Source organism: Chionomys nivalis, chromosome 7 (assembly GCF_950005125.1).
Source record: "Chionomys nivalis chromosome 7, mChiNiv1.1, whole genome shotgun sequence".
NCBI lineage: Eukaryota > Metazoa > Chordata > Mammalia > Rodentia > Cricetidae > Chionomys > Chionomys nivalis.
Window position 1 is genome coordinate 98,544,899 of NC_080092.1, and position 23,064 is coordinate 98,567,962.

The 23,064-nt window shown below is 48.5% G+C and overlaps 1 protein-coding gene across 1 annotated transcript in view; it reads right to left on the reverse strand.

Annotated features, from left to right (window-relative positions):
* Positions 1 to 21,192, reverse strand: part of Cyth1 (cytohesin 1) — an 83,195-nt gene extending 62,003 nt beyond the window's left edge. The window contains exon 1 of the mRNA XM_057773848.1: positions 21,070 to 21,192. Within this exon, the coding sequence (XP_057629831.1) occupies positions 21,070 to 21,091 (22 nt within the window). The 5' untranslated portion in view covers positions 21,092 to 21,192. The remainder of the gene's footprint in view (positions 1 to 21,069) is intronic.
* Between the last annotated feature and the right edge of the window lie 1,872 nt (positions 21,193 to 23,064).

Sequence of the window (23,064 nt, forward strand, 5' to 3'; positions counted from 1 at the left end):
CTTTAGAAAGCAGAGGTTGGTTCAAGAATAAAAAATGAAAACACCTTTAAATCTATTGTTTAAGCGACATTTTACTTAGGTCATTGTCTAAATGTTTGTTTAAAACAAGTAATAGCAACAGGAACAAAAACCTGGGTCCAAAAATACCCCATCAGGTTTAGAAGTAAATCAGAGAAGCTACGTCAGCCTAGGAAACGAGCACTGTCACAGGAACTGTCCCAGCAGTGCCATGGTCCAGTATGTAGCTCTAGAGCAATTTAGCACTTGTTGGCAAGCCATTTAGACATCAACTAAAATGTCAAACAGTGTGACTCTATCAGGCTGCATAGAGACATCTGTGTATGGGTGAGAGCTGAAATCTGTCCCCTTTGTTCACAGCGGCTCAACCTGAACTCTTCACTGTTCTGTGTCCACCCAGAATGGGCCCTGATAACAAGACTCTGGGAGACAATAGAGCACAGGTAGTACTTGTGGCTATCAGTTATTTCATTCTATTTTTACATTAAAAATTTTAGAGTGTGTGTGTGTGTGTTTGTCTCCATGTGTGTGCATGCATGTGTGTGTATGTATGTAACAAGTGGGATTAGGCACACACCATGGTGCCATGTGAAGGTCAGAAGACAACTGTCTTCCCATTCCACCAGTTGGGTCCTGGGGACTGAACTCAGGCTGTCAGTCTCAGCAATTAGCACCTTTACCACAAAGCCTTCCTACCAGCCCAGCCCATCAGTTATTCAATTCTAAAGAATCTGGTTCAGAGATTCTAGCTCTTGGAAAGAAACGGAGAAATTTACAAATGTGCAGCTTATTTCCCGATGTCTGACACTAGTGGTCACTAGTCATAAGGCCGATGGACTGATTCCTTGTTCTACGTCTCTAGTCAGTTCAGAACATGGAAGGGAAGAAAGGAAACTATTGCTCTCTCTTGCTGTCAAGGAAAGTATTTCAGCGTTGTAGTGCTGCAGAAAGAACCCAGGGCCTTATGCACCCTAGATAAATATTCTTATCTAGACACTAAGCCACACCCCAATCCCTCTTTGTTTAAAACTGGGTATTATATAGCTCAGGCTGGCCTCAAACTCAAGATCCTCCTGCTCTGATCTCTCCAGGACTGGAGGTATGTGTCACTACATTCTGCTTCCTCGAGCCCTAAAGTATGTCTGAAGTAGAGGATACTGGGAGCCACCAAGAACATGAGAATGAAGCTGGTGAACTCAAAATGAGGAGTCAAATGGATGCTAGCACCCCCTTAACCACAGGGCTTACAAACTGACTTTGGGGAATCTATCAGATCACAACATTAAGTGGTAATAACAATTAGGACAGAAAACAGTACATAATGATGATCTGCCATATTGCAGTTATGAAAGAACCAATTTCTCCAAATTTAAATTAGTATAATTACTTAAATATAATTATTGTCATCTAATTCATCAGGGACACAAATCACTAACTCTCAGAATAACCTATAATTAAAAACTTAGTTCCAAAGCAGAAGATCATCCATCTACCTGGCAGTTCAAATAACTAAATAATCTCCCTAAACAATGAAGTTATTCTCAAATAAGTTTTAGAAAAAAATCCCTTAGCCGGGCGGTGGTGGCGCACGCCTTTAATCCCAGCACTCGGGAGGCAGAGGCAGGCAGATCTCTGTGAGTTCGAGGCCAGCCTGGTCTACAAGAGCTAGTGCCAGGACAGGCTCCAAAGCTACAGAGAAACCTTGTCTCGAAAAACTAAAAAAAAAAAAAAAAAAAGAAAGAAAGAAAAAAATCCCTTAGGGCTGGGGTAGAGCTATGTTACAGCAATTAGCAAGCTTGAGACCCCAGGTTCTACCCCCAGAAATAATAAAAATACATAGGCATGTGAGTGGGTGCGCGCACACGCACACATGCACACTTTTTAAAAAAATTTATTTATTTAATGTATATGAGTGCTCTATCAAATTTTTGCCAGAAGATGGCTCAGACTCCATGTTATGGTTGCTGGGAACTGAACTCAGGTCTTCTGGAAGTAGCCAGTGTTAACTGCTGAGCCGTCTCTCTTCAGAGCCCCTTTGCACACACACACAGTTTTAGAGATTAACAACTGAGTAGTGACTGTGTGTGATCTGTAGGTTGCCAAGCCCCCCTGATAACAGGAGGGAATCCTATTTTCCTTAGGTATGGGTGAAGGCCAAGTAACCATCAGAAGCTGTGCTGTGTTGTGTCACAAATGTCATGGACAAATACCAAGGTGGTATTTTCATGGGGCTGACGATGACACCCAGGTCTTCACATTTATCAGGTAAGTGCTCTGCCACTGAGCTACAACCCCAGCTATCTGGATGTCTCTAACTGACTGTTCCTGAGCAGGCAATGTTTTCCTTACTAAACATAAAACAGTGATTTTAGTGGAATCATTTTCTAAAGTCTAACACATTTGAGAGCACACAGGCCTTATGAAAGATGCCCTGTCAGTCACTATGGGGCTCCAGAATGCTGAGAAGGTAGAAAAAGTTCAACCACAAGCCTGTGTTCAACAAACCCAGGAAACTAAATGAGGATTAGTCACGGAGGTAGAAGAGCAGACATCATGTCACCATGGTTTTAACCGCTAAGAAACCCTCATCTGAGCTCAACAACTCCAAATACTGCTGATAAAACATCCCCTCTATATGGAAATCACCAAGTTTCCTTGGCTAAATGTCCTCGGTCATGGACAGTACAAGAAGACCTGAGTGTACAAAGTCCTGAGTGGATATGTGTAGTTGGTATGAGTTGGCCACATGAAAGACCATGCCACAGACCCATGGGGAAATGGCAAAGCCTTCCCTCCCAGTCCAAGTGTAAATGTTGACAAAGTGTGCACAAAATGTCCACTGTAGCTTTCTCCCGCCAGATGTTTACAGCCCAGAGACTGCTCCTACCTAGCTAAATCTGACTCCTTGTACATAATAGATATGCTAAGTGTCTACGGAGCTAGGCCTCTCCATTAAAGAGCCCAGCCCATCCAACCCCAACTTCTCTGTGCTTCTGTATTTGTCTTTTCTTCATTCCCCTGCCACTCTAGTTACTCAAATCCCTAATGCCATTGAAGGACTCAGCACCTGTTCTTTTCTCTAGCAAAGATGCAGCTTCTCTGGAGACTGTCCAGTCTGAGGCCTGTGTGGCACACCGCCACAATAGGCTGAGGCATACCTGACACAACAGACTGAGACATGCCCGTCACAACAGGTTGAGGCACACCCATCACAATAGGCTTTCAGGTACACCCGGTCACAATAGGCTAAGACATACCCGTCACAAAAGGCTAGGCACACCTGTCACAACACGCTGAGACACACCCTCACAATAGGCTGCGGCACACCTGTCACAACAGGCTGACCCTCACAACAGGCTGAGGCACACCCTCACAACAGGCTGAGGCGCACCCTCACAACAGGTTGAGACACCTGTCACAATAGGCTGACACACCCGTCACAACAGGCTGACACACCCATCACAACAGGCTGACACACCCTCACAACAGGCTGACACACCCTCACAACAGGCTGACACACCCTCACAACAGGCTGACACACCCTCACAACAGGCTGACACACCCTCACAACAGGTTGAGACACCTGTCACAATAGGCTGTCCTCTGAGCACAGCAGTCTCCTTCTTCATCTCATCATTGCTTCTCCTTGCAGGGGACCAGGACTGGCCTGCTGACCACTGATGTTCCCTCACTGAGGGAAGTAGGAAAGGCCACTGGACTTCACCTGAGACTCTGGTTGCTCCCCATGCATATCCTGGAGATCTGTATGTAACTTGACTCTAACTGACATATCCTCATAGTCTTGGTAGGTGCTAAGCCAAGCAGAAAGAGGAAGGTTAACTGAAGGAAGGACACTTTGTATGCAGCCAGGGGAAGTTGTCCATGCTGGATAAGACTTTCTGAGTGTGTGGTCACTTTAGGGTCATGCATGTTCCTGTAAGTAACCCCTCACCCATGCTGATAAATCACAGGTTCTCTATGTTGGATGTTGGTGGATTTGTGTTTTGGCTTATCTGTGCTGAGGGGGCAGACCTCTGCTTAAGTCACCCCAGGGAAAAGGCTCCATAACAAGGTGCCTAAGAGATACCTGCTGAGTAAGTGAACTGAAAAATGACCTGGTAGGGCTAGGGAGATGGCTCAGTCAGGAAAGTGCTTGCCACTCACGGATGAGGACCTGAGTTAGTATCCCTGGTAGCCAGCACAGCAGCATGAGGCTGTAGATCTTAGCACTGGAGACAGGGAGACAGATTCTTGGAGTTCATTGTTTAGGTTAGACTGGCTGGCCAATGAGCTCCAAGTTCAGTGAGAAACCCTGTCCCAAAATATGTGGTGAAGCTGTGCGTGATGGCACATGCCTTAACTTCAGCATTTGGAAGCCAGAGGCAGGTGGAGCTCTTCTGATGCCAACCTGACTTAACAAGTTCCAAGGCCAGCCAGGGCCATACAGGGAGATCCTGTCTGAAAACACAACAGCAAACGAGGCAGAGGAAACAGGGAAGGACACCCAATACCACTTATGGCCTTCACACTCATGCCCCACGGACACATCAGACCCACTACTTGGGGGAAAAAACAGCTATAATTTTGGCTGATAGACACGAGTAAGACTTACTGACGAAGTTCATTCCCACCAACACTGAAACAGACTTAAAAGATATTTTTAGGAACTATATCAAGGTAGCTCTCACAATAAATAAATAAATATATTTTAAAAGGGCTCAAGAGGTTAAAAGTACTATTTTTCCAAAGGATACAAGTTCAATACACACACACGTTAAAAAATATTTTTTTAAGGAGCACGCCACAAAACATTCCATATTTCCAAAAAAGACTTAGAGAGAGAGAACAGGTAGGAGAACAGGTACAAAAGAAAAACTCAAAGGTGATCACATCCAACGCTAATGAAGAGAGTCGAGGGTCACACACTCTTCTATTTTTGCTTATGTTTGAATATTTCCATAATAATTTTTCAAAATATGCACAAGTGCTAAAGTAAAGTAAGAAGGCACAATCGTTGCCAAGTACAGCATACCGCCTGCCTGACCCCACGGAAAGACAAACTGCCACCCAAAAACCCTTGGGGCAAACAGCTTGGCTTCGCTCTTCTGAAGGTCTCCTGTGTCTGGCAGATGGCAGGGAAGGTGGAGGGTCCTGTGGGACACTTCCTCTCTGTTGTAGAGACCAGGGCCCATGCCTAGCACAGTTGGCACCAGGCCAGGGGCTGCCTAGCAATGGCAGTTGTATGTAGGGAGGATACCTCTTCAAAGAAACAAAACAGAAAACCACACAAAGGCACTCAGGAAGCTAAAGTAGGTGGGTAGTTAAACTTGGTAATTAGAATAAAGGAGCAAAGGCAGCCAGGCTCGGGTATTTCTTGCTTCTTTTATCTGCTGAATCTCTTCTTAAGAACTTCTGAAAAAGTACAGCTCTCTAAGGGGAATTCTGAATGGCCCAAGGCAAAATCACAGTAATCAAACTAGAGAGTCACAGTTGGGGAAGTGTAACCAGCCAGCACACCCACCCTGTGCAGCAGTGATGGCACAAAAGCCTGCCCTCATCCAACACCATCTACATGGGGAACAAAGGCAACCACTCTTAGGCCAGCCCACGTCGTCACCAGCCTGTGCAGTCTGCCACAAAACCTTGTGGAGGATACTCTGAGGCTCCTGGGGTTGAGTGGTCTACAACTAGGGTCTCCAAAATTTCAAGCCTTAAAAATATATAACAGGGTCTCTCTGTATAGCTCTGGTTATCCTTGTGTGCACTATTTATAGTAGACTGTCCTGGAGCTCAGAGAGATCCACCTGCCTCTGCCTTCCAAATGCTGGGATTAAAGGTGTATGCCACCATGCCTGGCTTTTATTTTTTTTTTAACAGTGATATATAAACTGCTATATTTTTAAGAAGAGAAATGTTTCAGTGCAGACAAATATGAGTGGAAATGGTCGTTTTCTCACTGGGTGGGCATTATGGATTGTTTTCCACTCAGCAACACATACTCAGCTTCCAGAATGCACGGCAGGCTCACCTAACACTCTCAAGCATGAACCTGGGCTAACACCTTGGATGGCTCCTCCAGGTCCTCATCCCAGCACGACTGAGCACTTCCTGCCTCTAAATCCAATCTACTGAGGTTCTTGTTTTCTCCAAGGGAGACAAGTCCTCCTGGGATCTGCTCCTCTTCCTTCTGCCCTCTGTAGCAGGCTTTCTTTTGGGCCACCGACCAGCTCACAAATCATGACACAGAGAACTTATTATTAGCTATTAATGTTTGGCCTCATCTTATGCTTGCCCCACTAACTCTTATGACTTAATTTAACCAGTTTCTCTTCATCTATGTTTTGCCTCGGGGCTTTTTTACCTTTGTTTCATTCTATATGTCCTCCTTTTCCTGCTTCTCCCCTGTCTGCTGTCAGTTGCCTGACTAGCTGGCCTTGACAGTCTCCTGTTTCTCTTTTCCTCCCTTGCTCTCTCTTCTCTGGAGTCTAGATCCCCCCCCCTTCTTTTTCTGTCTGCCAGCCCTGCCTATCCCTCCTCTGCCTAGTTTGGCCATTCAGCTTTTTATTAGACCAATCAGGTGTCTTGGGCAGGCAAAGCAACACAGCTCTACATCATTATACAAATACAGCATGAGCAAATGGGTCATACATATCTTTATGTAGTTAAACGTGTCACACGTATCTCTATGTAGTTAAACGTGTCACACGTATCTCTATGTAGTTAAACGTGTCACACGTATCTCTATGTAGTTAAACGTGTCACACGTATCTCTATGTAGTTAAACGTGTCACACGTATCTCTATGTAGTTAAACGTGTCACACGTATCTCTATGTAGTTAAACGTGTCACACGTATCTCTATGTAGTTAAAATCATATTCCAAAACAGCCCTTGGCTGCAATGTGGTGAAACCTGACCTTATTTTGGTGTGGAAATGAGCTGGCCTAGGGATATGATAATAAAAGAAAAGAAAATCACTGTGACGCCCTCAAGCTGACTAAAGCCCTTCCAGAGCCGCATGCACTGTAAACCACATTTTTCTGTGCTGACCTTTGAGGATATGTAAATTCCCCTTATTACAATGCTGTGCACACAAGTTTCTATGTTTAAGAAAATGGAAGCTAACACAATGGCCAGGAAGGGAAGGACACCAGTATTTAGCCAGAAACTTGGCTTGGGATCTACTCAGAGCAGAAATTAAACTGAGTTAGCCTTCAACACAGAAACGCTCCCCTTCGTCCTCCAGTGTGTCCACGTGATGTAGGAAAAGGACAGACATCTGAGGAAACAATCATCAAACAAGGTCCTTTCAGAATAAGGAACTCCTTTTCCTTCCCAGCCCATTGTTCAGACATATTTCCACTGCCTAAAAACAGAAGAGAACTAGCTGTATTCTGGAAGAGATCACAGAAACACCTTAAGGGCTGGGCAGCAACAACAGTCTTCTGACCCAGTACTCTGGTGAGCCACAGAGTGGAGGCTGTAAGAATTACTATTATTTTTTGTTTTGTTTTGTTTTTCGAGACAGGGTTTCTCTGTGGTTTTGGAGCCTGTCCTGGAACTAGCTCTTGTAGACCAGGCTGGTCTCAAACTCACAGAGATCCGCCTGCCTCTGCCTCCCAAGTGCTAGGATTAAAGGCGTGCGCCACCACCGTCCGGCTGTAAGGATTATTTATGTCTGCCCTTCCCCTTGAATTGGGAATACACTTCCTTCCTTCTTTCTTTTCCTTTTCTTTTGGGGGGTGTGCTTTTTGTTTTTTGAGACAGGGTTTCTCTGTGTAGCCCTGGCTGTCCTGGAACTCAGCTCTACAGACCAGGAGGCCTTGAACTCACAGAGATCTGCCTGCTTCTGCATTCTGAGTGCTGGGATTAAAGACATGTGCCACCACCTCGTGGCTAGGTACACTCATCTTTCAAGTATATAATAATCATATTTTTCAAGAAAATGTGCATTTTTTAAAAATTGTACTGAAATCTCAAAGGCACAAAGTGATTTGGGGACATACACCTTTAATTTCAGTACTCAGGAGGCAGAGGGAGGCAAATCTCTGTGACTTCCAGACCATCCCTGGTCTACATAGCAAGTTCCAAGTCAGTCACAGGCTACATAGTTAGACCCTGTCTAAAACAAACAAACAAACAAAGCAAGGCAGTGGTGGCACGCCTTTAATCCCAGCACTCAGGAGGTAGAGGCAGGCAGATCTCTGTGAGTTCAAGGCCCTGTGAGTCCAGCCTGATCTACACAGCCGAGTTCCAGGACAGCCAGGGCTACACAGAGACACCCTGTCTCAAAAAACATAAAAACTAAACAAAACAAATCAAATCAAAGGTACAAAGTGTTTCATCACTGTCCCAACAAGCCAAGAGTGGAACTTAACTGCTTTAGCCCACATCCAGCTGCATCAGGAACTGGACCTCCAAACAGACCACAGACCCACAGAGGAGGAAAGCAGGTCACGTGCATGAGCTACAAGGGCTCTGGTTCCAAGTGGGACTTAGTTAGCTGCCATGAGCAAGCCTGTGACTTCAGCTCCTACACTGAAACTGACTGGGGCAGAGATTTTAGGATTTAGTCAACAAACTTAGAGCCAATGTGCCAAGCCCTGCTAAGCTTGTAGACTGGTCAGATAACAAGAGGAAGTCCTGTCAACTAAGTGACACAGACAAGCAGGGTCAGAGGTCACTGCAGCAGGAACCCCTGGGCCTCTGAGACATCCCAGACACAGAGGAGCCTTCCTGCTGCCCTGTGGTACACTCCAAAAGTGCTGCTTCCTCTGGAGGCAGAATCTAGGCTGGGAGATCAGAGAACCATTACACGGTATAAGACAACTTTCCAGGTCTAATCCTAGAAACCCCTGCAGAATCTTGCCTCCTGCATGCTTTGCCACAGCAGTCTGAACAGAGAGCATCCATAAGATATCTCAGTAATAGGTAAAAAAGAAATTGCTCTTTAACTCTCCAGTCAAAACTGGAGTAGCGGGAAGTGGCTGTCAGAGCACCAGCAGGGTCCTCTGAAGCTCCAACCGCTCAGTCCAATTACCAGGTAGTCATCCTCCCAAGAGTGACAGTCCACCAAGAGGCATCAGAACAAGATGGCTTCAGTGTTTCCAGGGCACCTGGATGTGCTCCTGAGACCCACAGACCACAGCTGAGCCTCCGGCACCAGGTGACACAAGACTGATTTTGCAGAAGTCCCTCAAAGACAGTTAGTGTTCTTACTTCACAGTTCTGGACGGAAGCCCAAAGCTCATTCTTAACCTGTACTGCTTGAGCTCTCTGGCCTATTGATGACCATGCCCAAACCCTGCTTCTCCTCTGGAAGCTGCACAGTCAGCTCAGCTACACAGATTCTAGAGCTGTACCTATCTGGCTCTGCTCTGCTCCTCCACTGAATGTGTGCTTCCCACAGACAGTCTTTGTCTCTACCACACAAGGCTCTAGGTGCCCATGAGGCAGTCAGCTCAGACTGTAACTAAGCTCTGGATGACCGCTACCAACCTGGAGTATTTGGGCTCCAGGGAATCAAAGACTGGTTGCATGACCCTGATGCCACCATACCAACTCACTGGCCAGAAGCTCTAAGAGGATATGGGTTCATCCAAATTACTACTACCCAGAAGGCTTAGGAAACAGAAACTACCTTTACCCGTGACCCCACAAACACGTCAACCCTAGGAGTCGCAATTCTTTCAGCATAAATGATTCAGTGACCTGCACCACAGACAACACTGGGACACAGAGCTATTTATGCCCAGTTACGAGGGGAGGCAAAAAAAAAAAAAAAAGTTTTAAAAGTGGTATTTAAACAGAGTATACACAGCATAGAACACATAAAATGTGTAATAACAGATGTGGGCAGCAAGAGCGACCCAAGGACAGGGCAGGGCACATCCACTGGAAGAACAGCTTTGGGTTTGAGAAAGGTTCTAGCGATGCCAGGAGGGAAGGAGAGGTGGCAGGGGAAGAGCAAGGAGAGCAGGAAGGAGGAGCATGGGGAGGAGAAGGGGGCTCTGCCACTTCATTGACAGCAATCCTGCAACCCTCCATCCCTCGGTGGGGATAAACGGCAAGTACACAACGCCAGCAGCTCACCATGGTAGAAGCAGTTCACAGGGTCACCCTGAACAGGAATGCTCCCTCCTCGACACAGAGCATGGTGGAAACTAGGTGCCTGTAGGCCTCACAGCCTTGTCCCTGTCCCCACACAGGTCTCATACAGTCCTGAAAACAACTGTGAGCCCCATGCCACAAGCTTTGTGAAAGCAGGACCTGTACTCTCTTAGATTCTCAAAGCAAGTTTCTTAGCAGAGAGAGAGGTTTGTCTGTTCTAAGTTGACTAGACAAATAGAACAGTTTAGACCACAATGGGGGAGAGAGGGAGAAAGGGAGAGAGAGAGGGAGAGACAGAGAGAGGAAAGAGAGGGAAAGAGAGAGAGAGGAAGAAAGAGAAGAGGGGTTGAGGAGACAACTCTGTCAGTACATGCTTGTCTTGAAGCATGAAAGCCTGAGTTTGACTCCCCAGAACCCATGTAAGAATGCTGGAAATAGTGGTGTGCACATGAAATCCCAGGGCTGGGAGGCAGAGACAGGGGACTCCCTGGGGCTCACTGGCCAGTCAGCCTCGCCAAATTGGTGAGTTCCAGGCCAATGAGAGACCCCCTATCCCAAAGGTGGTAGATGGAGGGCATTCCTGAGGATGACAGGTGTGTGTGTGTGTGTGTCTGTGTGTGTGTGTGTGTGTGTGATGGCACATGAATGGTGATAAAGCAATGATGCTAATGGTACGTGGAGGAACTCCAGAGTGGAGAGGATGCTTTCAGATGACAAGGGAGTCTGGTCAGTGCTGAACCATCAGAATTTGCTAAAACTCAACATATGCTCCTACTTTTGGTCATTATGGTTGTTGGAGATTATGTTTCAGGGACTCAGAAGGCAAGAAAAAGTTACATGCTGAAGAGATTCCAAAAGCACATGCAGTCTGCAGCTGCTACACACAGGGCAGGAGGGAGATGAAACCTAAGCCCACTCCTGCTGGTCACTGCCCAGCACAAAGGAACACTGTTTAACTCAATACTGGCCTGGAATAACTCCCGAAAGGGGTGTTTTTAATTCTATTATGAGCAGGGGCAATGGCTTAGTTGGTAGAGTGCTTGCCTAGCATGCGCAAATCCCTAGGTTCCTCCCCAGCACCACACAAACCAGGTGTAGCAGTACCACCCATCACCCTAGCACTCAGGAGGTACAGGCTGAAGTTCAAGATCACCCTTGGCTACACAGGGGTTCAATGCCACCCGGAATATAAATTAAAAGCAAAAAGCATTCTCTATTCTGCATCACCTCCAGCTACTGAGTGTGCTCCTGGTGTGCCTTTTCCTCCACCCTCTTACTCTCTCCATTTACAATCTAGTTGCTTGAAGCATGGCATGCCTGTGTCTTTGGTCTCCTCTCTCCTGCCCATCAGTGGGACTGTGCTTGAGGCGCCACTGCTGGCATCTTCGCAGTGAGCTCTGGGCATCGCCTCCCACTCAGATACTCATAGTCTTGGTTTTTATCCAAATCCAGCTGTGTAAAGTTCCAAAGACTCCTGCAGTATGCCCACTGCTGCAGCGGGTTAGACTCCCGCAGTATGCCCACTGCTGCAGCGGGTTAGACTCCCGGAGTATGCCCACTGCTGCAGCGGGTTAGACTCCCACAGTATGCCCACTGCTGCAGCGGGTTAGACTCCCACAGTATGCCCACTGCTGCAGCGGGTTAGACTCCCGCAGTATGCTCACTGCTGCAGCGGGTTAGACTCCCGGAGTATGCCCACTGCTGCAGCAGGTTAGACTCCCGCAGTATGCCCACTACTGCAGCGGGTTAGACTCCCGCAGTATGCTCACTGCTGCAGCGGGTTAGACTCCCGGAGTATGCCCACTGCTGCAGCAGGTTAGACTCCTGAAGTATGCTCACTGCTGCAGTTAGAATCTGGTGTTCTCCAGCAACCAAAGTCAGAAACTAAGAGTACCTGACTTTGGTACTTCCTTTTGGCTCTTCCTTCACATCTTCTCAGTGTTGTGCCCTCCTAAGCACTGGTAACCAAATTTTGTCCACTTCTTGCCCATCACTGTATTTATTCTCTCCTCTACTTCCACTGCCCCAAGTTAGGCCCTCAGCATGCTACACATGGAAGGTTGTGCACTCAGTGCCAGATTAATTCACAGATCTTTTAAAAATACACGCACACTCTCATACATTCACACACACACACACACACACACACACACACACACACACAGAGCTCCTGCTGCTTCTTAGCCACTCAGGCTTCCTCCCTCCACCTTTTGCCAGGCACACACCATACCTGTAGCTCAGGCCTCCTGGCCTACCTCTCCCTCTCTCTGCCTGCAGTGTGTCTGCCGTGTTCTGCCTACTTAGATCACCTGACCTTTCTAAACAAGTCCAAGCACCACCAGCTCCTCTATGACAGTTGCCCTGCCCAGTGCAGTGCCTGTCACATCCATTATCACATGGTCCTTCATGGCTTACCTTCATGTCCATGTCCTTCTCTGAGGCCCAAAGCCTCCTGACACCTAGGCTGTGTGGACCAGAGCGGTGACCACTACCTGCTGACTAAATAAGCAGTTAAACCAGCTACTGGAAAGGTTCTCACCAGCGCACCCTTCACAGCAATGGCATGAAGGACAACAGGGACCTTAAAAGCCACCCCTAAGCAAAAACAGTGCACATGGGCACATGGCAGGCAGGAAGGTGCTGTCCCGACCCATGCTGTAAGTCCCAATCAACCATCAGGAACACCGGCATCATCCTCCCTGAACAACAACCTGCTAAAATCCCCGCTGCCCCCGTCTGCCGGGGCAAAGAGAAGCAAAACCCCATCACCAGCAGTTTGAGAGGATGTGGGATTCACTTCTTGAACATTTCTAAATGCTTCTCCGCCTCCTCCAGGCCTCTATTATTGCAACTGAAACTAAGCAACAATAATTAGACAGACAACCAGGCTGTGGCTGGGGATGCAGTGCAGACAGGTTCAGGCAAGAGCTTTCCTTTGGAAGCCCACTCTGCAGGACTTTCATCTTGGGGCCTGGGTGTGGCAGGAGACTGGTCAGGGGCATGAAGGAGAGATCTACTAGCAAGGATCTTCAGCTCAGATTCTCCAACCTCTGAAGCTTGCTGGTCAGGGCTGCCCTGCCCTTACGTGACCTCTAATCTGGTTCTACACCCTTGGGAAAAAAGGCCATCACCTGGTTTGTACTGGAGAGTAATAGCCTACTAGTCATGGGTGCTCCAAACAGATAAGACAAAACTCTACCAGAAAAAGGGATCTCCTTTGACACATGGAATATTCAGAGAGGAGAGAGTATGGTGCCTACAAACCCACAGACAGAGCTGTCCACCATCAAAGGCCAGACTAACCATCCATTCAACTTGCAATTTTCCTCTAGCGTAGTGTTCTCAGCCTTTAATGCTGTAGCCCTTCAACACAGTTCCTCGTGTTGTGGTGACCCCAACCGTAAAATTATTTTCATTGCTACTTCATAACTGTAATCTTCCACTGTTAGGAATCGTAATAAAAAAAAGCTGTGTTTTCCAAAAAAAAAAAAAAAAAAAAAAAAAAACGAATGACCCTCTAAAAGGGTTATTTAACCCTCAAGCCCACAGGCTGAGAACCACTGCTCTAAAGGAAAGATTCTGAACTTTATCAGAGGTATAACACTATAAAATAGAGAGATTTTAATTTTAGGAACAATATCAGTGACAGGTTCAAAGCAACTAAAACTGACCAAAATCTGACTCAAGCCCCCATCAGAACTGAAATCTACTTTCCCCATGCCTAAAATAGCAGAGTGAGCAAATATGTTAAATCAGGTGATTTGACAGAGGTCATTAAAAGGGCTCATCTTGGTTAAGACATCATCATCTTTTTTTTTTTTTTTGGTTTTTCGAGACAGGGTTTCTCTGTGGTTTTGGAGCCTGTCCTGGAGCTAGCTCTGTAGACCAGGCTGGTCTCGAACTCACAGAGATCCGCCTGCCTCTGCCTCCCAAGTGCTGGGATTAAAGGCGTGCGCCACCACCGCCCGGCTAAGACATCATCATCCTATAGCCAGCTCATGACACACAAAAATGCAAAATGAATACTTCTAACCTAACTAGGAGTCAACATATTTAGCGAGACATCATTTGATGATCACCACACCAGTTCTAGCTGAAAAGCTCTTAGATGCCACCCTCCCACCAGGCTTAATCGCACTTATGTGTACATGTAACTGCCCACATGGCTAGGAAGGGGGCACACAGGTACAGTCCTTTTGAAAAGCAAACTGGCACCATGCACCAACAACTCTTTTTTTTTTTTTTTTTTTTTTTTTTTTTTTTTTTTTTTTTTTTTTTTTTTTTTTTGGTTTTTCGAGACAGGGTTTCTCTGTGGCTTTGGAGCCTATCCTGGAACTAGCTCTTGTAGACCAGGCTGGCCTCGAACTCACAGAGATCCGCCTGCTTCTGCCTCCCGAGATTAAAGGCGTGCGCCACCCATGGGAAGGGGGTCATCTGCCAGGGTTCTGATGCAAAATGATCGCTACCAGGAAGTCACCCTGGACGGCCATGTCACTCTAAGCCTATCCCAAGAGAAGAATGGGGTGATTCCACGTTGCTAAAAATCTGGAGTTAGCCAAGATCCTGGCAAAATACACATTCAGAAGTTATTACACAGTCTCTGAGAGTTCCCAGAGGTCTGACAGGAGACCAACCCTTGGGAACAATCCTGGGCACAGGAAATCAGGTTACAAGGCTTGAGGTCAAAAACCAGGAAGAAGAAACAAAATCCCCAAGTCAGTCTTCTCTGGGGCAGGGTACCCTATGAAGGTTAAAAACAAGTCTTATTTTCAAGCCTGAGGACTGGGGAGTCAGGATGCAAATTGATGAGTAAGGAAGTAGTAAGAACCATAAGGGGAAAAAAGAGTCAATTATTTGAGTGTTCAGAGAGACTAGGATATCGACCAATAGTGAGAAATATGAATACCTTTCTTAAGACATCAGCATTTTAGAAAATGTGGTTAAGAGCACTTCCTGGTCTTCCAGAAAATTTAGGTTCAATTCTCAGCACCCACATGGTGGCTCAGAGCCATCAGTAACTCTATATATCAGACACCAGTCATACACATGGTACACAGGCATACAGGCAAAACACCCGTACACATAAAAACAAAAATAAATAAATAAAAAAGCTTCAGGTTGTGGTGGCACACATCTTTAATCTCAGCACTTGGGAGACAGAAGCAGGTGGATCTCTCTGAGTCCAAGGCCAGCCTGGTCTACAGAGTGAGCTCTAGGACTGCCAAGAAACCTTGTCTCACACCACAAACAAAAAGGAAAGGAAAGGAAAGGAAAGGAAAGGAAAGGAAAGGAAAGGAAAGGAAAGGAAAGGAGGGAGGGAGGGAGGGAGGGAGGGAGGGAGGGAGGGAGGGAGGGAGGGAGGGAGGGAGGGAGGGAGAGAAAATGACTAATCCTATCTTTTTTCTTTAAAGAAAAATCAGCTTTAAAATTATTTTGGGGGCTAGAGAGATGGTTCAGTGGTTAGGAGCACTTGTTGCTTTTGCAGAGGACCTGGGTTTGATTCCTAGCATCCCCACAGTAGCTCACAACCTCTGTAACTCCATGGATCTCCACAGCTCACCCTAGAGCATGGTCAGCTCTTCCTATATCAGATACGGATATAAAGTCTCCTTTCGGCTATAGTACAACACATGGATTTCTTGTTGTGGACAGTTATTATTTCCACTCTACAACCCTTTCCCTGAAAGTACCTTCCAGAGTCCTGGGCACATAAAATTAGGCTACAACTGCCCAGAGGCCCTACTCCCACCAACAGATTCACTACAGCCTACGTCCTCCACACCTGCCCTTCACAGCCATGCTTCTCCATGGTGAGGTTCTTACAGTTACCACAGTTCAGGACAGCTCTACTTCTCCTGGGGCAACCCTGTGCTTTAGACACCACACCTAACCATGCACAGAAACCAGGTCAGATCCTGGCAGCCTTCAGTGAACACGGCGACAGGAGACAGATGGACAGAAGGAACAGATGAGAGGTGATCCTGAAAGCCCTGGGTGCTGTGTCTGTTTTTATCTCCCCATCCTAGCCCTGAGTGCGCTCTGCACACTTCCCTCATGAGCCAGGGACACCAAGTGTGCAGCTGCACTTCAGTCATCCCCACATGCTATGCAAATCAGCTATCTTCCTGCATGTCCTACCTCACTGCTCGCGCTCTACCAAGAAACTGAAACCTAGATTTTCTCAACTCTTCTTAAATGCTGATAATCTAACTAAAAGTTGACCCCACTTTGCTTGCACTGGGCCCAGGAGCTCACACGGAGATTACATCACAGGCTCTTCAGGAGCTGGATGGTGCTGGCTATCTGGTAGACCTCTTTTGTAAGGTATAACCACGCAGCTCATATGAAAGTTTTCCTAAACATAAAGGCCAGTTACCTATCGACAGCTTGCCTAGGTAATCCGACCTGAAAGGAGCAGAAACAAGGTGTTCAACGTGTGTCTGCTACGATAAAGGGAGGAGTCCAAGGGCTTTCCTTTCAAATTTCTAACGGGGAAGACAGGCATGGTGCGCACACCTTTAATCCCAGTGTTAAAGAGTCAGAGACAGGTAGATCTCTGTAAATACAAGGCCAGCCTGGTTTACATAAGTTCTCGGCTAGCCAGGGCTACACAACGAGACCCTGTCTCAAAAAAAAAAAAAAAAAAAAGTATTAAATGGCAGCTGGAGTTATCTCTGTGGTTGAGAGTGCTGACTACTCTTGCAGAGAACCCAGTTTTGATTCCTAACCCCCACATGATGCTCACAACCCTCTGTAACTCCAGTGTCGGGGATATGACCCCTCCTCTGACCTTCAAGGGCACCAGCCACACATATAGTGCATATATATACACAATAGACAAAAGACTCATACACATAAAGCAAAAACAGAATTAAACTTATATGGACATGATGCTTAGGAAAGACGTTAACCTGGGAGTGCTGCACATCTGTGATCCAGCACTTAGGAGGTAGAGGCAGGAAGACCAGAGTTCAAGGTTATTCTGAGAGACATTGAGTTTGTGGCAAGCTTAACCTACATAAGACCTAGTCTCAAAGTTCAAAAAAAACTTAATAATAGAATCCAGGAATTAGCCCCAACCTGATGACCATTACTGTGCAGCAGAGTGAAGATCCGCCCTGGGGAGGCCCTCCCGTGCTCCGTGGTCACAGTCCTGCACAGTACTACACAGAGCACTATCTGACTCCAGTTAGACCCAGTGTCTGTGTCCTAAACAGGATGGACGCAAAATCTGAGCTTACACTTTTTTTTTCCTTAACACACACAGTTGAACATAAAGGCAACAGTATTGTCCGGCAGGACTCCATGGTGCCACCAGAGTTTTTTTCTAGAACCAGGAAAGGTACAGCCTGTATAGGTGCAGTTATCGAATGATCTCTGCCTGGTGAATACTAAAGAGGCTGCAGTCAAGACAGGCCTCACTGTGTGCTTTTGTAAGTTCCTTTAACTGAGCAGCAAACCTCGAAGATATGCACTCTGTCTTCAGCACACCATACATGAGTTGTGCTCCAAAGGTTTCATTTCAATACCAAACTGATGGCTCTGTAATCCAAACGTATTTCCCACAGAACGGCAGTAAAGACCCAAGGCAGATAGGGCAAAGCTGGCTAAAACATTTGCATGTAAAAATGTCAAAGCCACATGAAACAGTTTCTTATTATTTAAAAAACGAAGTATTATGGCGCAAGAAGTTCATCTGGAAGACGACAACGGAGGCCCTGAGCATGTCTGTGTGCTTCATGAATCCCCAGCACGCGGTTCCTCTTAACATGTGGAAACTGGCCTAAGTGAATTCTCTACATAACCTCTAAGGGGAATGGGTAGTTCTGACACTAAACAAAATGAGCTGGCAGGTCAGCCAGGCACAAAGGCAACACATCTGTAGTACCAGCTACACAGAAGGCAGGAGGATCACTTAAACCTAGGAGTTTGAGGCCAGCCCCAGCATCATAGGGAGGTGCTCCCCTAACTCAAAAAGGAAAAAGAACAGGAGAAGGGGGAAAAGAGAGAAGACAAGGAGAGAGGAGGGGAAGGGAAGAGAGAAGAGGGGAGAAGAGGAGAGGAGGAGAGGAGGGAAAAGGGGGGGAAGGAGAGAGGAGGGGAGGGATGGAGAGAAGAGGGAAAGGAGGAGAGAAGATGGGAAAGAAATGGGAAAGGAAAGAGGAGGGGAAGGGAAGAGAGAAGAGGGGAGAAGAGAAGAGGAGGAGAGAAGGAAGGAAGGGGGGAAGGAGAGAGGAGGGGAGAGATGGAGGGAAGACGGGAGGGAGGAGGAGAGGAAAGGCGAGAAGACGGGGAAGGGGAAAGGATAGAGGAAATAAGGGGGAAGGAGGGAGAAAAGGGGGAGAAGAGGAGAGAGGAGGAAAGGGATGGAGGCAGGGAAAAAGCGAGGAAGGCTAACCTCCACCTTCCCATGATCATTGTATACCATATGATACTTGAAGTTTTCTTGTGTTTAGTCCCTCTAGTTCCTCCCAGATAAAAAGATGTAAAGGTGTATAAAGGGGGAGACAAGCTTTTTTTTTTTTTTTTTTTTTTTTTTTGGTTTTTCGAGACAGGGTTTCTCTGTGGTTTTGGAGCCTGTCCTGGAACTAGCTCTTGTAGACCAGGCTGGTCTCGAACTCACAGAGATCCGCCTGCCTCTGCCTCCCGAGTGCTGGGATTAAAGGCATGCGCCACCACCGCCCGGCGGGAGACAAGCTTTCACCACTCTGTGCAGGTCCTCTAACAATGGCTTGCAAATATGCCCACATCTGGGATGGTGAGACACCTTAGAGGGTAAAGGCACCTGGTGACAAGCCTGACAACCTGAGTGTAATCCTGGGACTGGAAGAGCAGAAGCAGAGAACCAATTCCTGTAAGTTGCCCTCTGACTTACATATGCATTAAACAAACAAAAATATGCAACAAAAAACTTAAAGATGTCAATGTGCTAATCCTAAAACCTTTAAAAAGTGTCTCCTCACAGGACACAAGAAAGGCTGATGTCCTGGGTGGCTACAATGTTTATCCTGGGCTCCCCAGGTGGCTGTGACACAAAGTGTCCTCATGAAAGCACAGCTGGTAGACAGAATGGAGAGATGCTGGCCACCGGCTTTAAAGAGCGGAGGGAGCCATGCACCAAGGGAAGCGAACATGCTCAGAGCTGGAAGGACAAGGAAGCCGACTTTTCCCTCCGGTCTCTGGAAGGAATACTGCCCTAATGAATTCTTGGTACCAGCCCTGTGGGACCTAATTTGGACTTCTGACCTCCAGAACTATATAGTAAAGTTGGGTTTCAGTCCCTGTTCATGTCAATAACGGGAACTAAAACGCTCTGCTTCCATTTTTCCTTTCCAAGTAGAAGTCATGCCTGAATCAAGGCAGTTACTATTAAAATCAACCAGAGCAGTGGCCTCTTGCCTCACGCAGCAGGCAATAACACCAGGGGAGGGCATGAACAAAGCATGGCTGAATGGGGGGGGGGTTTGGCCTCAGGGGCAACAAATGACAGGAGTAAGAGAGCAGCAGGCAAAGCTTGTGAAGGTTTCCAGCGAAAGACAAAGCTCAGAGGGTCCAAAGGGGACGAGCACTCGCTTGGGGCCTGCCAGCAGCTTTTCAACCATAAAGGAAGGCGCACATTGCTTTTACCTGGAAGGCAGCAAAGGCTGGCCTGAATTCCACTGCACAGGCGCCACCTCTAACGCTCAAGGTAACAGTGTTCACACATCCAAGGCTCAGGGTCGGGCTCTTAGCCATAACCCTCCTAGCTTCACCAGGTCAGAGTTCTCTACGGTCTACCTGCAAAGACCTAGCATGCTTCCCTTCTGGCATTTTCATACCTGATGGAGAGTAGAAGGCAGCAATGCTGCCTGTGTGGCAATAAACCAGAGTCCGCCTCCAAAAAGCATGCTAAGTTCCCGATCTGTACTTCCCTGCCAAACCAGAAAAGTTTGCCACGCTCTACCTGCCATTCTTTCTTCCTTTCCTCTTGGACACAATGCTGACACCATGTAAGGCATTTCAAATAACCTTCTGCAGCTCCTGAGACTGCAAAGCCTCTAAGCCACCAGAGCCCTGGCTGACCACCAGCAAGGTGAGCAGAGAGAATCTGAATTGCTTCAGTCCTGACCAAGGGTGTGGATTGGTGTCATTACCCTCCCATCTACCTGCAGGCAACAGCTCAAACCTGATCTCCTTGCCAAGTGTGGTCAGGCCGTGACTGAGCACGAACCTGGCCGTGGTCCCGTCTCAGAGGCCTTGGTCAAGCCACTCGTGTTCATTTCGGAACAAAGAGCTGGATGGGGCACGTAACTTCTAACACCCCGGAGAGCCGGAAACTACTAGGGAACGCAGGCCGGGCGTGTGGCTCCCGCAGCCGCTCGCGGCGCCAGCCAAGCGGGTGACAAGCAGCAGGAGACTCGCCTCCGAGACGCCAACCCAAGCCACCCGGCCCTGGCGACCCTCGACGTCCCGGGGCACCGCGGCATCCTGATGACCCTGGCGACCCTCAGCGCCCCGGTTACCCCCGCCCCGGGGACCCTCTAACCCCGGTGACTCCCCTCCTGGGGTCCCTCAGACTCGGAAACCCTCAGCCCCAGCGACCCTCAAGCCCGAGTAACCCGGGTCCCGGAGACCGTCAGACCGGGTTTAAAACCACCCGCTCCAGGCACCCTCAGCCTCGGGCGACCCCTGCCCCGGACTCTCCAGGCCTGGGTGACCCTCAGCCCCGGGTGACCCTCGATTCCCGACGATCATTAGGCCCGGGTGACACAGTTCCCGGCGACTCTAAGGTCCAGGTGACCCTCAGCCCCAGCGACCCTCAGGCCGGCGAGTGCCTGGCCAGTCACCCCGGGGCCCACGCACTACAGCCGCCCGTAGCTCCGCGCCCCCCGCCCCGTCCCAGGGACGCCGGGCGCCGGCGGAAGCGCACGGAGGAGCGGCGGACCGGCCGGGCCCCACTCACCATAGCTGTCGTCGTCCTCCATGGCGCCGGCGACCGGCTCCGGCCCCCGAGACCGCCGCTGACCTCCCGCAACCCGAGTCCTGCCAGACACCAGCTCGCCTCAGGCCAGCTCCGAGCCCCGGAGCCCCGCCCCCCGCGCCGCGCCCGCACTGCCCCGCACGCGCCTGCGCACGCGCCTCCCGAGGCCCCGCCCCCGGCACGAGGTCCCGCCCCTTCTCTTCCCCCACCCCCGCGGATAGCGCGTGCGTGGACGCCCCCCGCCCCCGCCCCCGAGCTCCAACCAGGTGTTTACGGACGCCTCTTTGGTTTGCGTTTACGCACGCGCGGCACCGGCAGCTCAGCCTATTATGTGGCCCCGCCCTAAACCACGCCTTTGCTTTTAAGCACCGCCCCTTACCCTCCGCGGGGCGGAGCAGAGTTTCGGGTTTCGAGTTTCTTAAGAGTGCGTAGGCCGCAGGCGTGGCTTACTGGCCGAGCGGGCGGTCCCGCCACTTGGCCGATTACCGGACCCAAGGTCATGTGCGCCACCGAAGTGTAGGTGGCCCAAGCTGAATTCACCTTGGACTCCAGCTTGGCCAAGAGGAAGTTACCTAAGTTCATCTGAGTTCTTAACTTATGCTTCCTAGCTGGGTCCGGTTCCAACTGCAGGCTTCTCACGACCTTAGTAGCGTCAATTGTGCTGCTTTCTTGGGCTCGTTCGGGGAGGACCAGTTGATCCTCATTAGCAGTGCTGGCCAGGGGCTGTTCCTGGGGAGGTTCAAACATTTGTTCCCCAGGAGGTCTCTGCGGAATCCATACGTGGAAGCACCAACTAATGATGTGGAAAGGCCCTTAGGGAATACCCTGTCCTGTGTGTGAACCCCAGACAAGTGACACTTAGGGCAGGGACTGCAGCTCAGTGACAAAGCACTTGCCTAGCAGGTAAAGAGGCCGTAGGCTGCATCCCAGAGACCAGAGAAAAAGAAAACTGATCCCCAAAGAGTCAAAGAGTCACATGTAGGCTGGGACATCATCACCAGGTGATAGGTCCCTGTCCCGGATGTCCCCACCGCTACACCATGCAAGCACTTTCAACCGCACTGAGGTCCTACAGGGCCCTTTAAAATAACTCCCGAGGCCGGGCGGTGGTGGCGCATGCCTTTAATCCCAGCACTCGGGAGGCAGAGGCAGGTGGTTCTCTGTGAGTTCGAGACCAGCCTGGTCTACAAGAGCTAGTTCCAGGACAGGCTCCAAAACCACAAAGAAACCCTGTCTCGAAAAACCAAAAAAAATAAAATAACTCCCGAAAGGCCTAGGGTAGTGGTGCCTGCCTGTTGCACGCCTGTTAGCCCAGCATCCCTGGAAGCTGAAGTAGAAAGACAACAGAATGAAACTCCATCTCAAAAACAAAAACAACTCAAAATACAGCAAAAGAATGTACAAAGGGACCAAAGGGGACACCGGGCGGGAGCTCCTTCCTCACTGAAACAGAACTGAAATCCCAGAGCTGCCCAAGGGCAGTCCCAAAACCAGCCTTCTCTCTCCACAGCTCCCCCTTCTGTGACATCACTACCTGAACAGCTTCATGGGACTCTCTGGGGCATGAAGGGGTTAGATCAAGGTGGAAGAAAAGTCAGGCCTTTCCTTGTGGGTCCCCTCTCCTCAGTACGTGCCCTTGGCTGCAGAGCATGGGACTGGTGGGTGGCCTACAGCAATTCCTCCTCCCCGAGGGGTGACAGCCAAGTCTGTAATTGCTCAGAATCAATGCATTTAGATTCCCCAATGCACCACCTTATATGTGCCCCTGTGCAGTAAGAATATGCACATTTTCCTGGAAGGATCTATGAGAAAAATATCAGAAATGAAATGGGAGGTAGAGAAACTGGGACTTGATATTTTTCTTTAAAGACTTTTTAAAAAATGTCTAAGTCTGTGTCTGTGTTAGTGAGAATACCTCTGTGTGTGTGAACATGTGTGTGAAGGTATCCATGCAGGCCCAAAGAGGGCATCAGATCC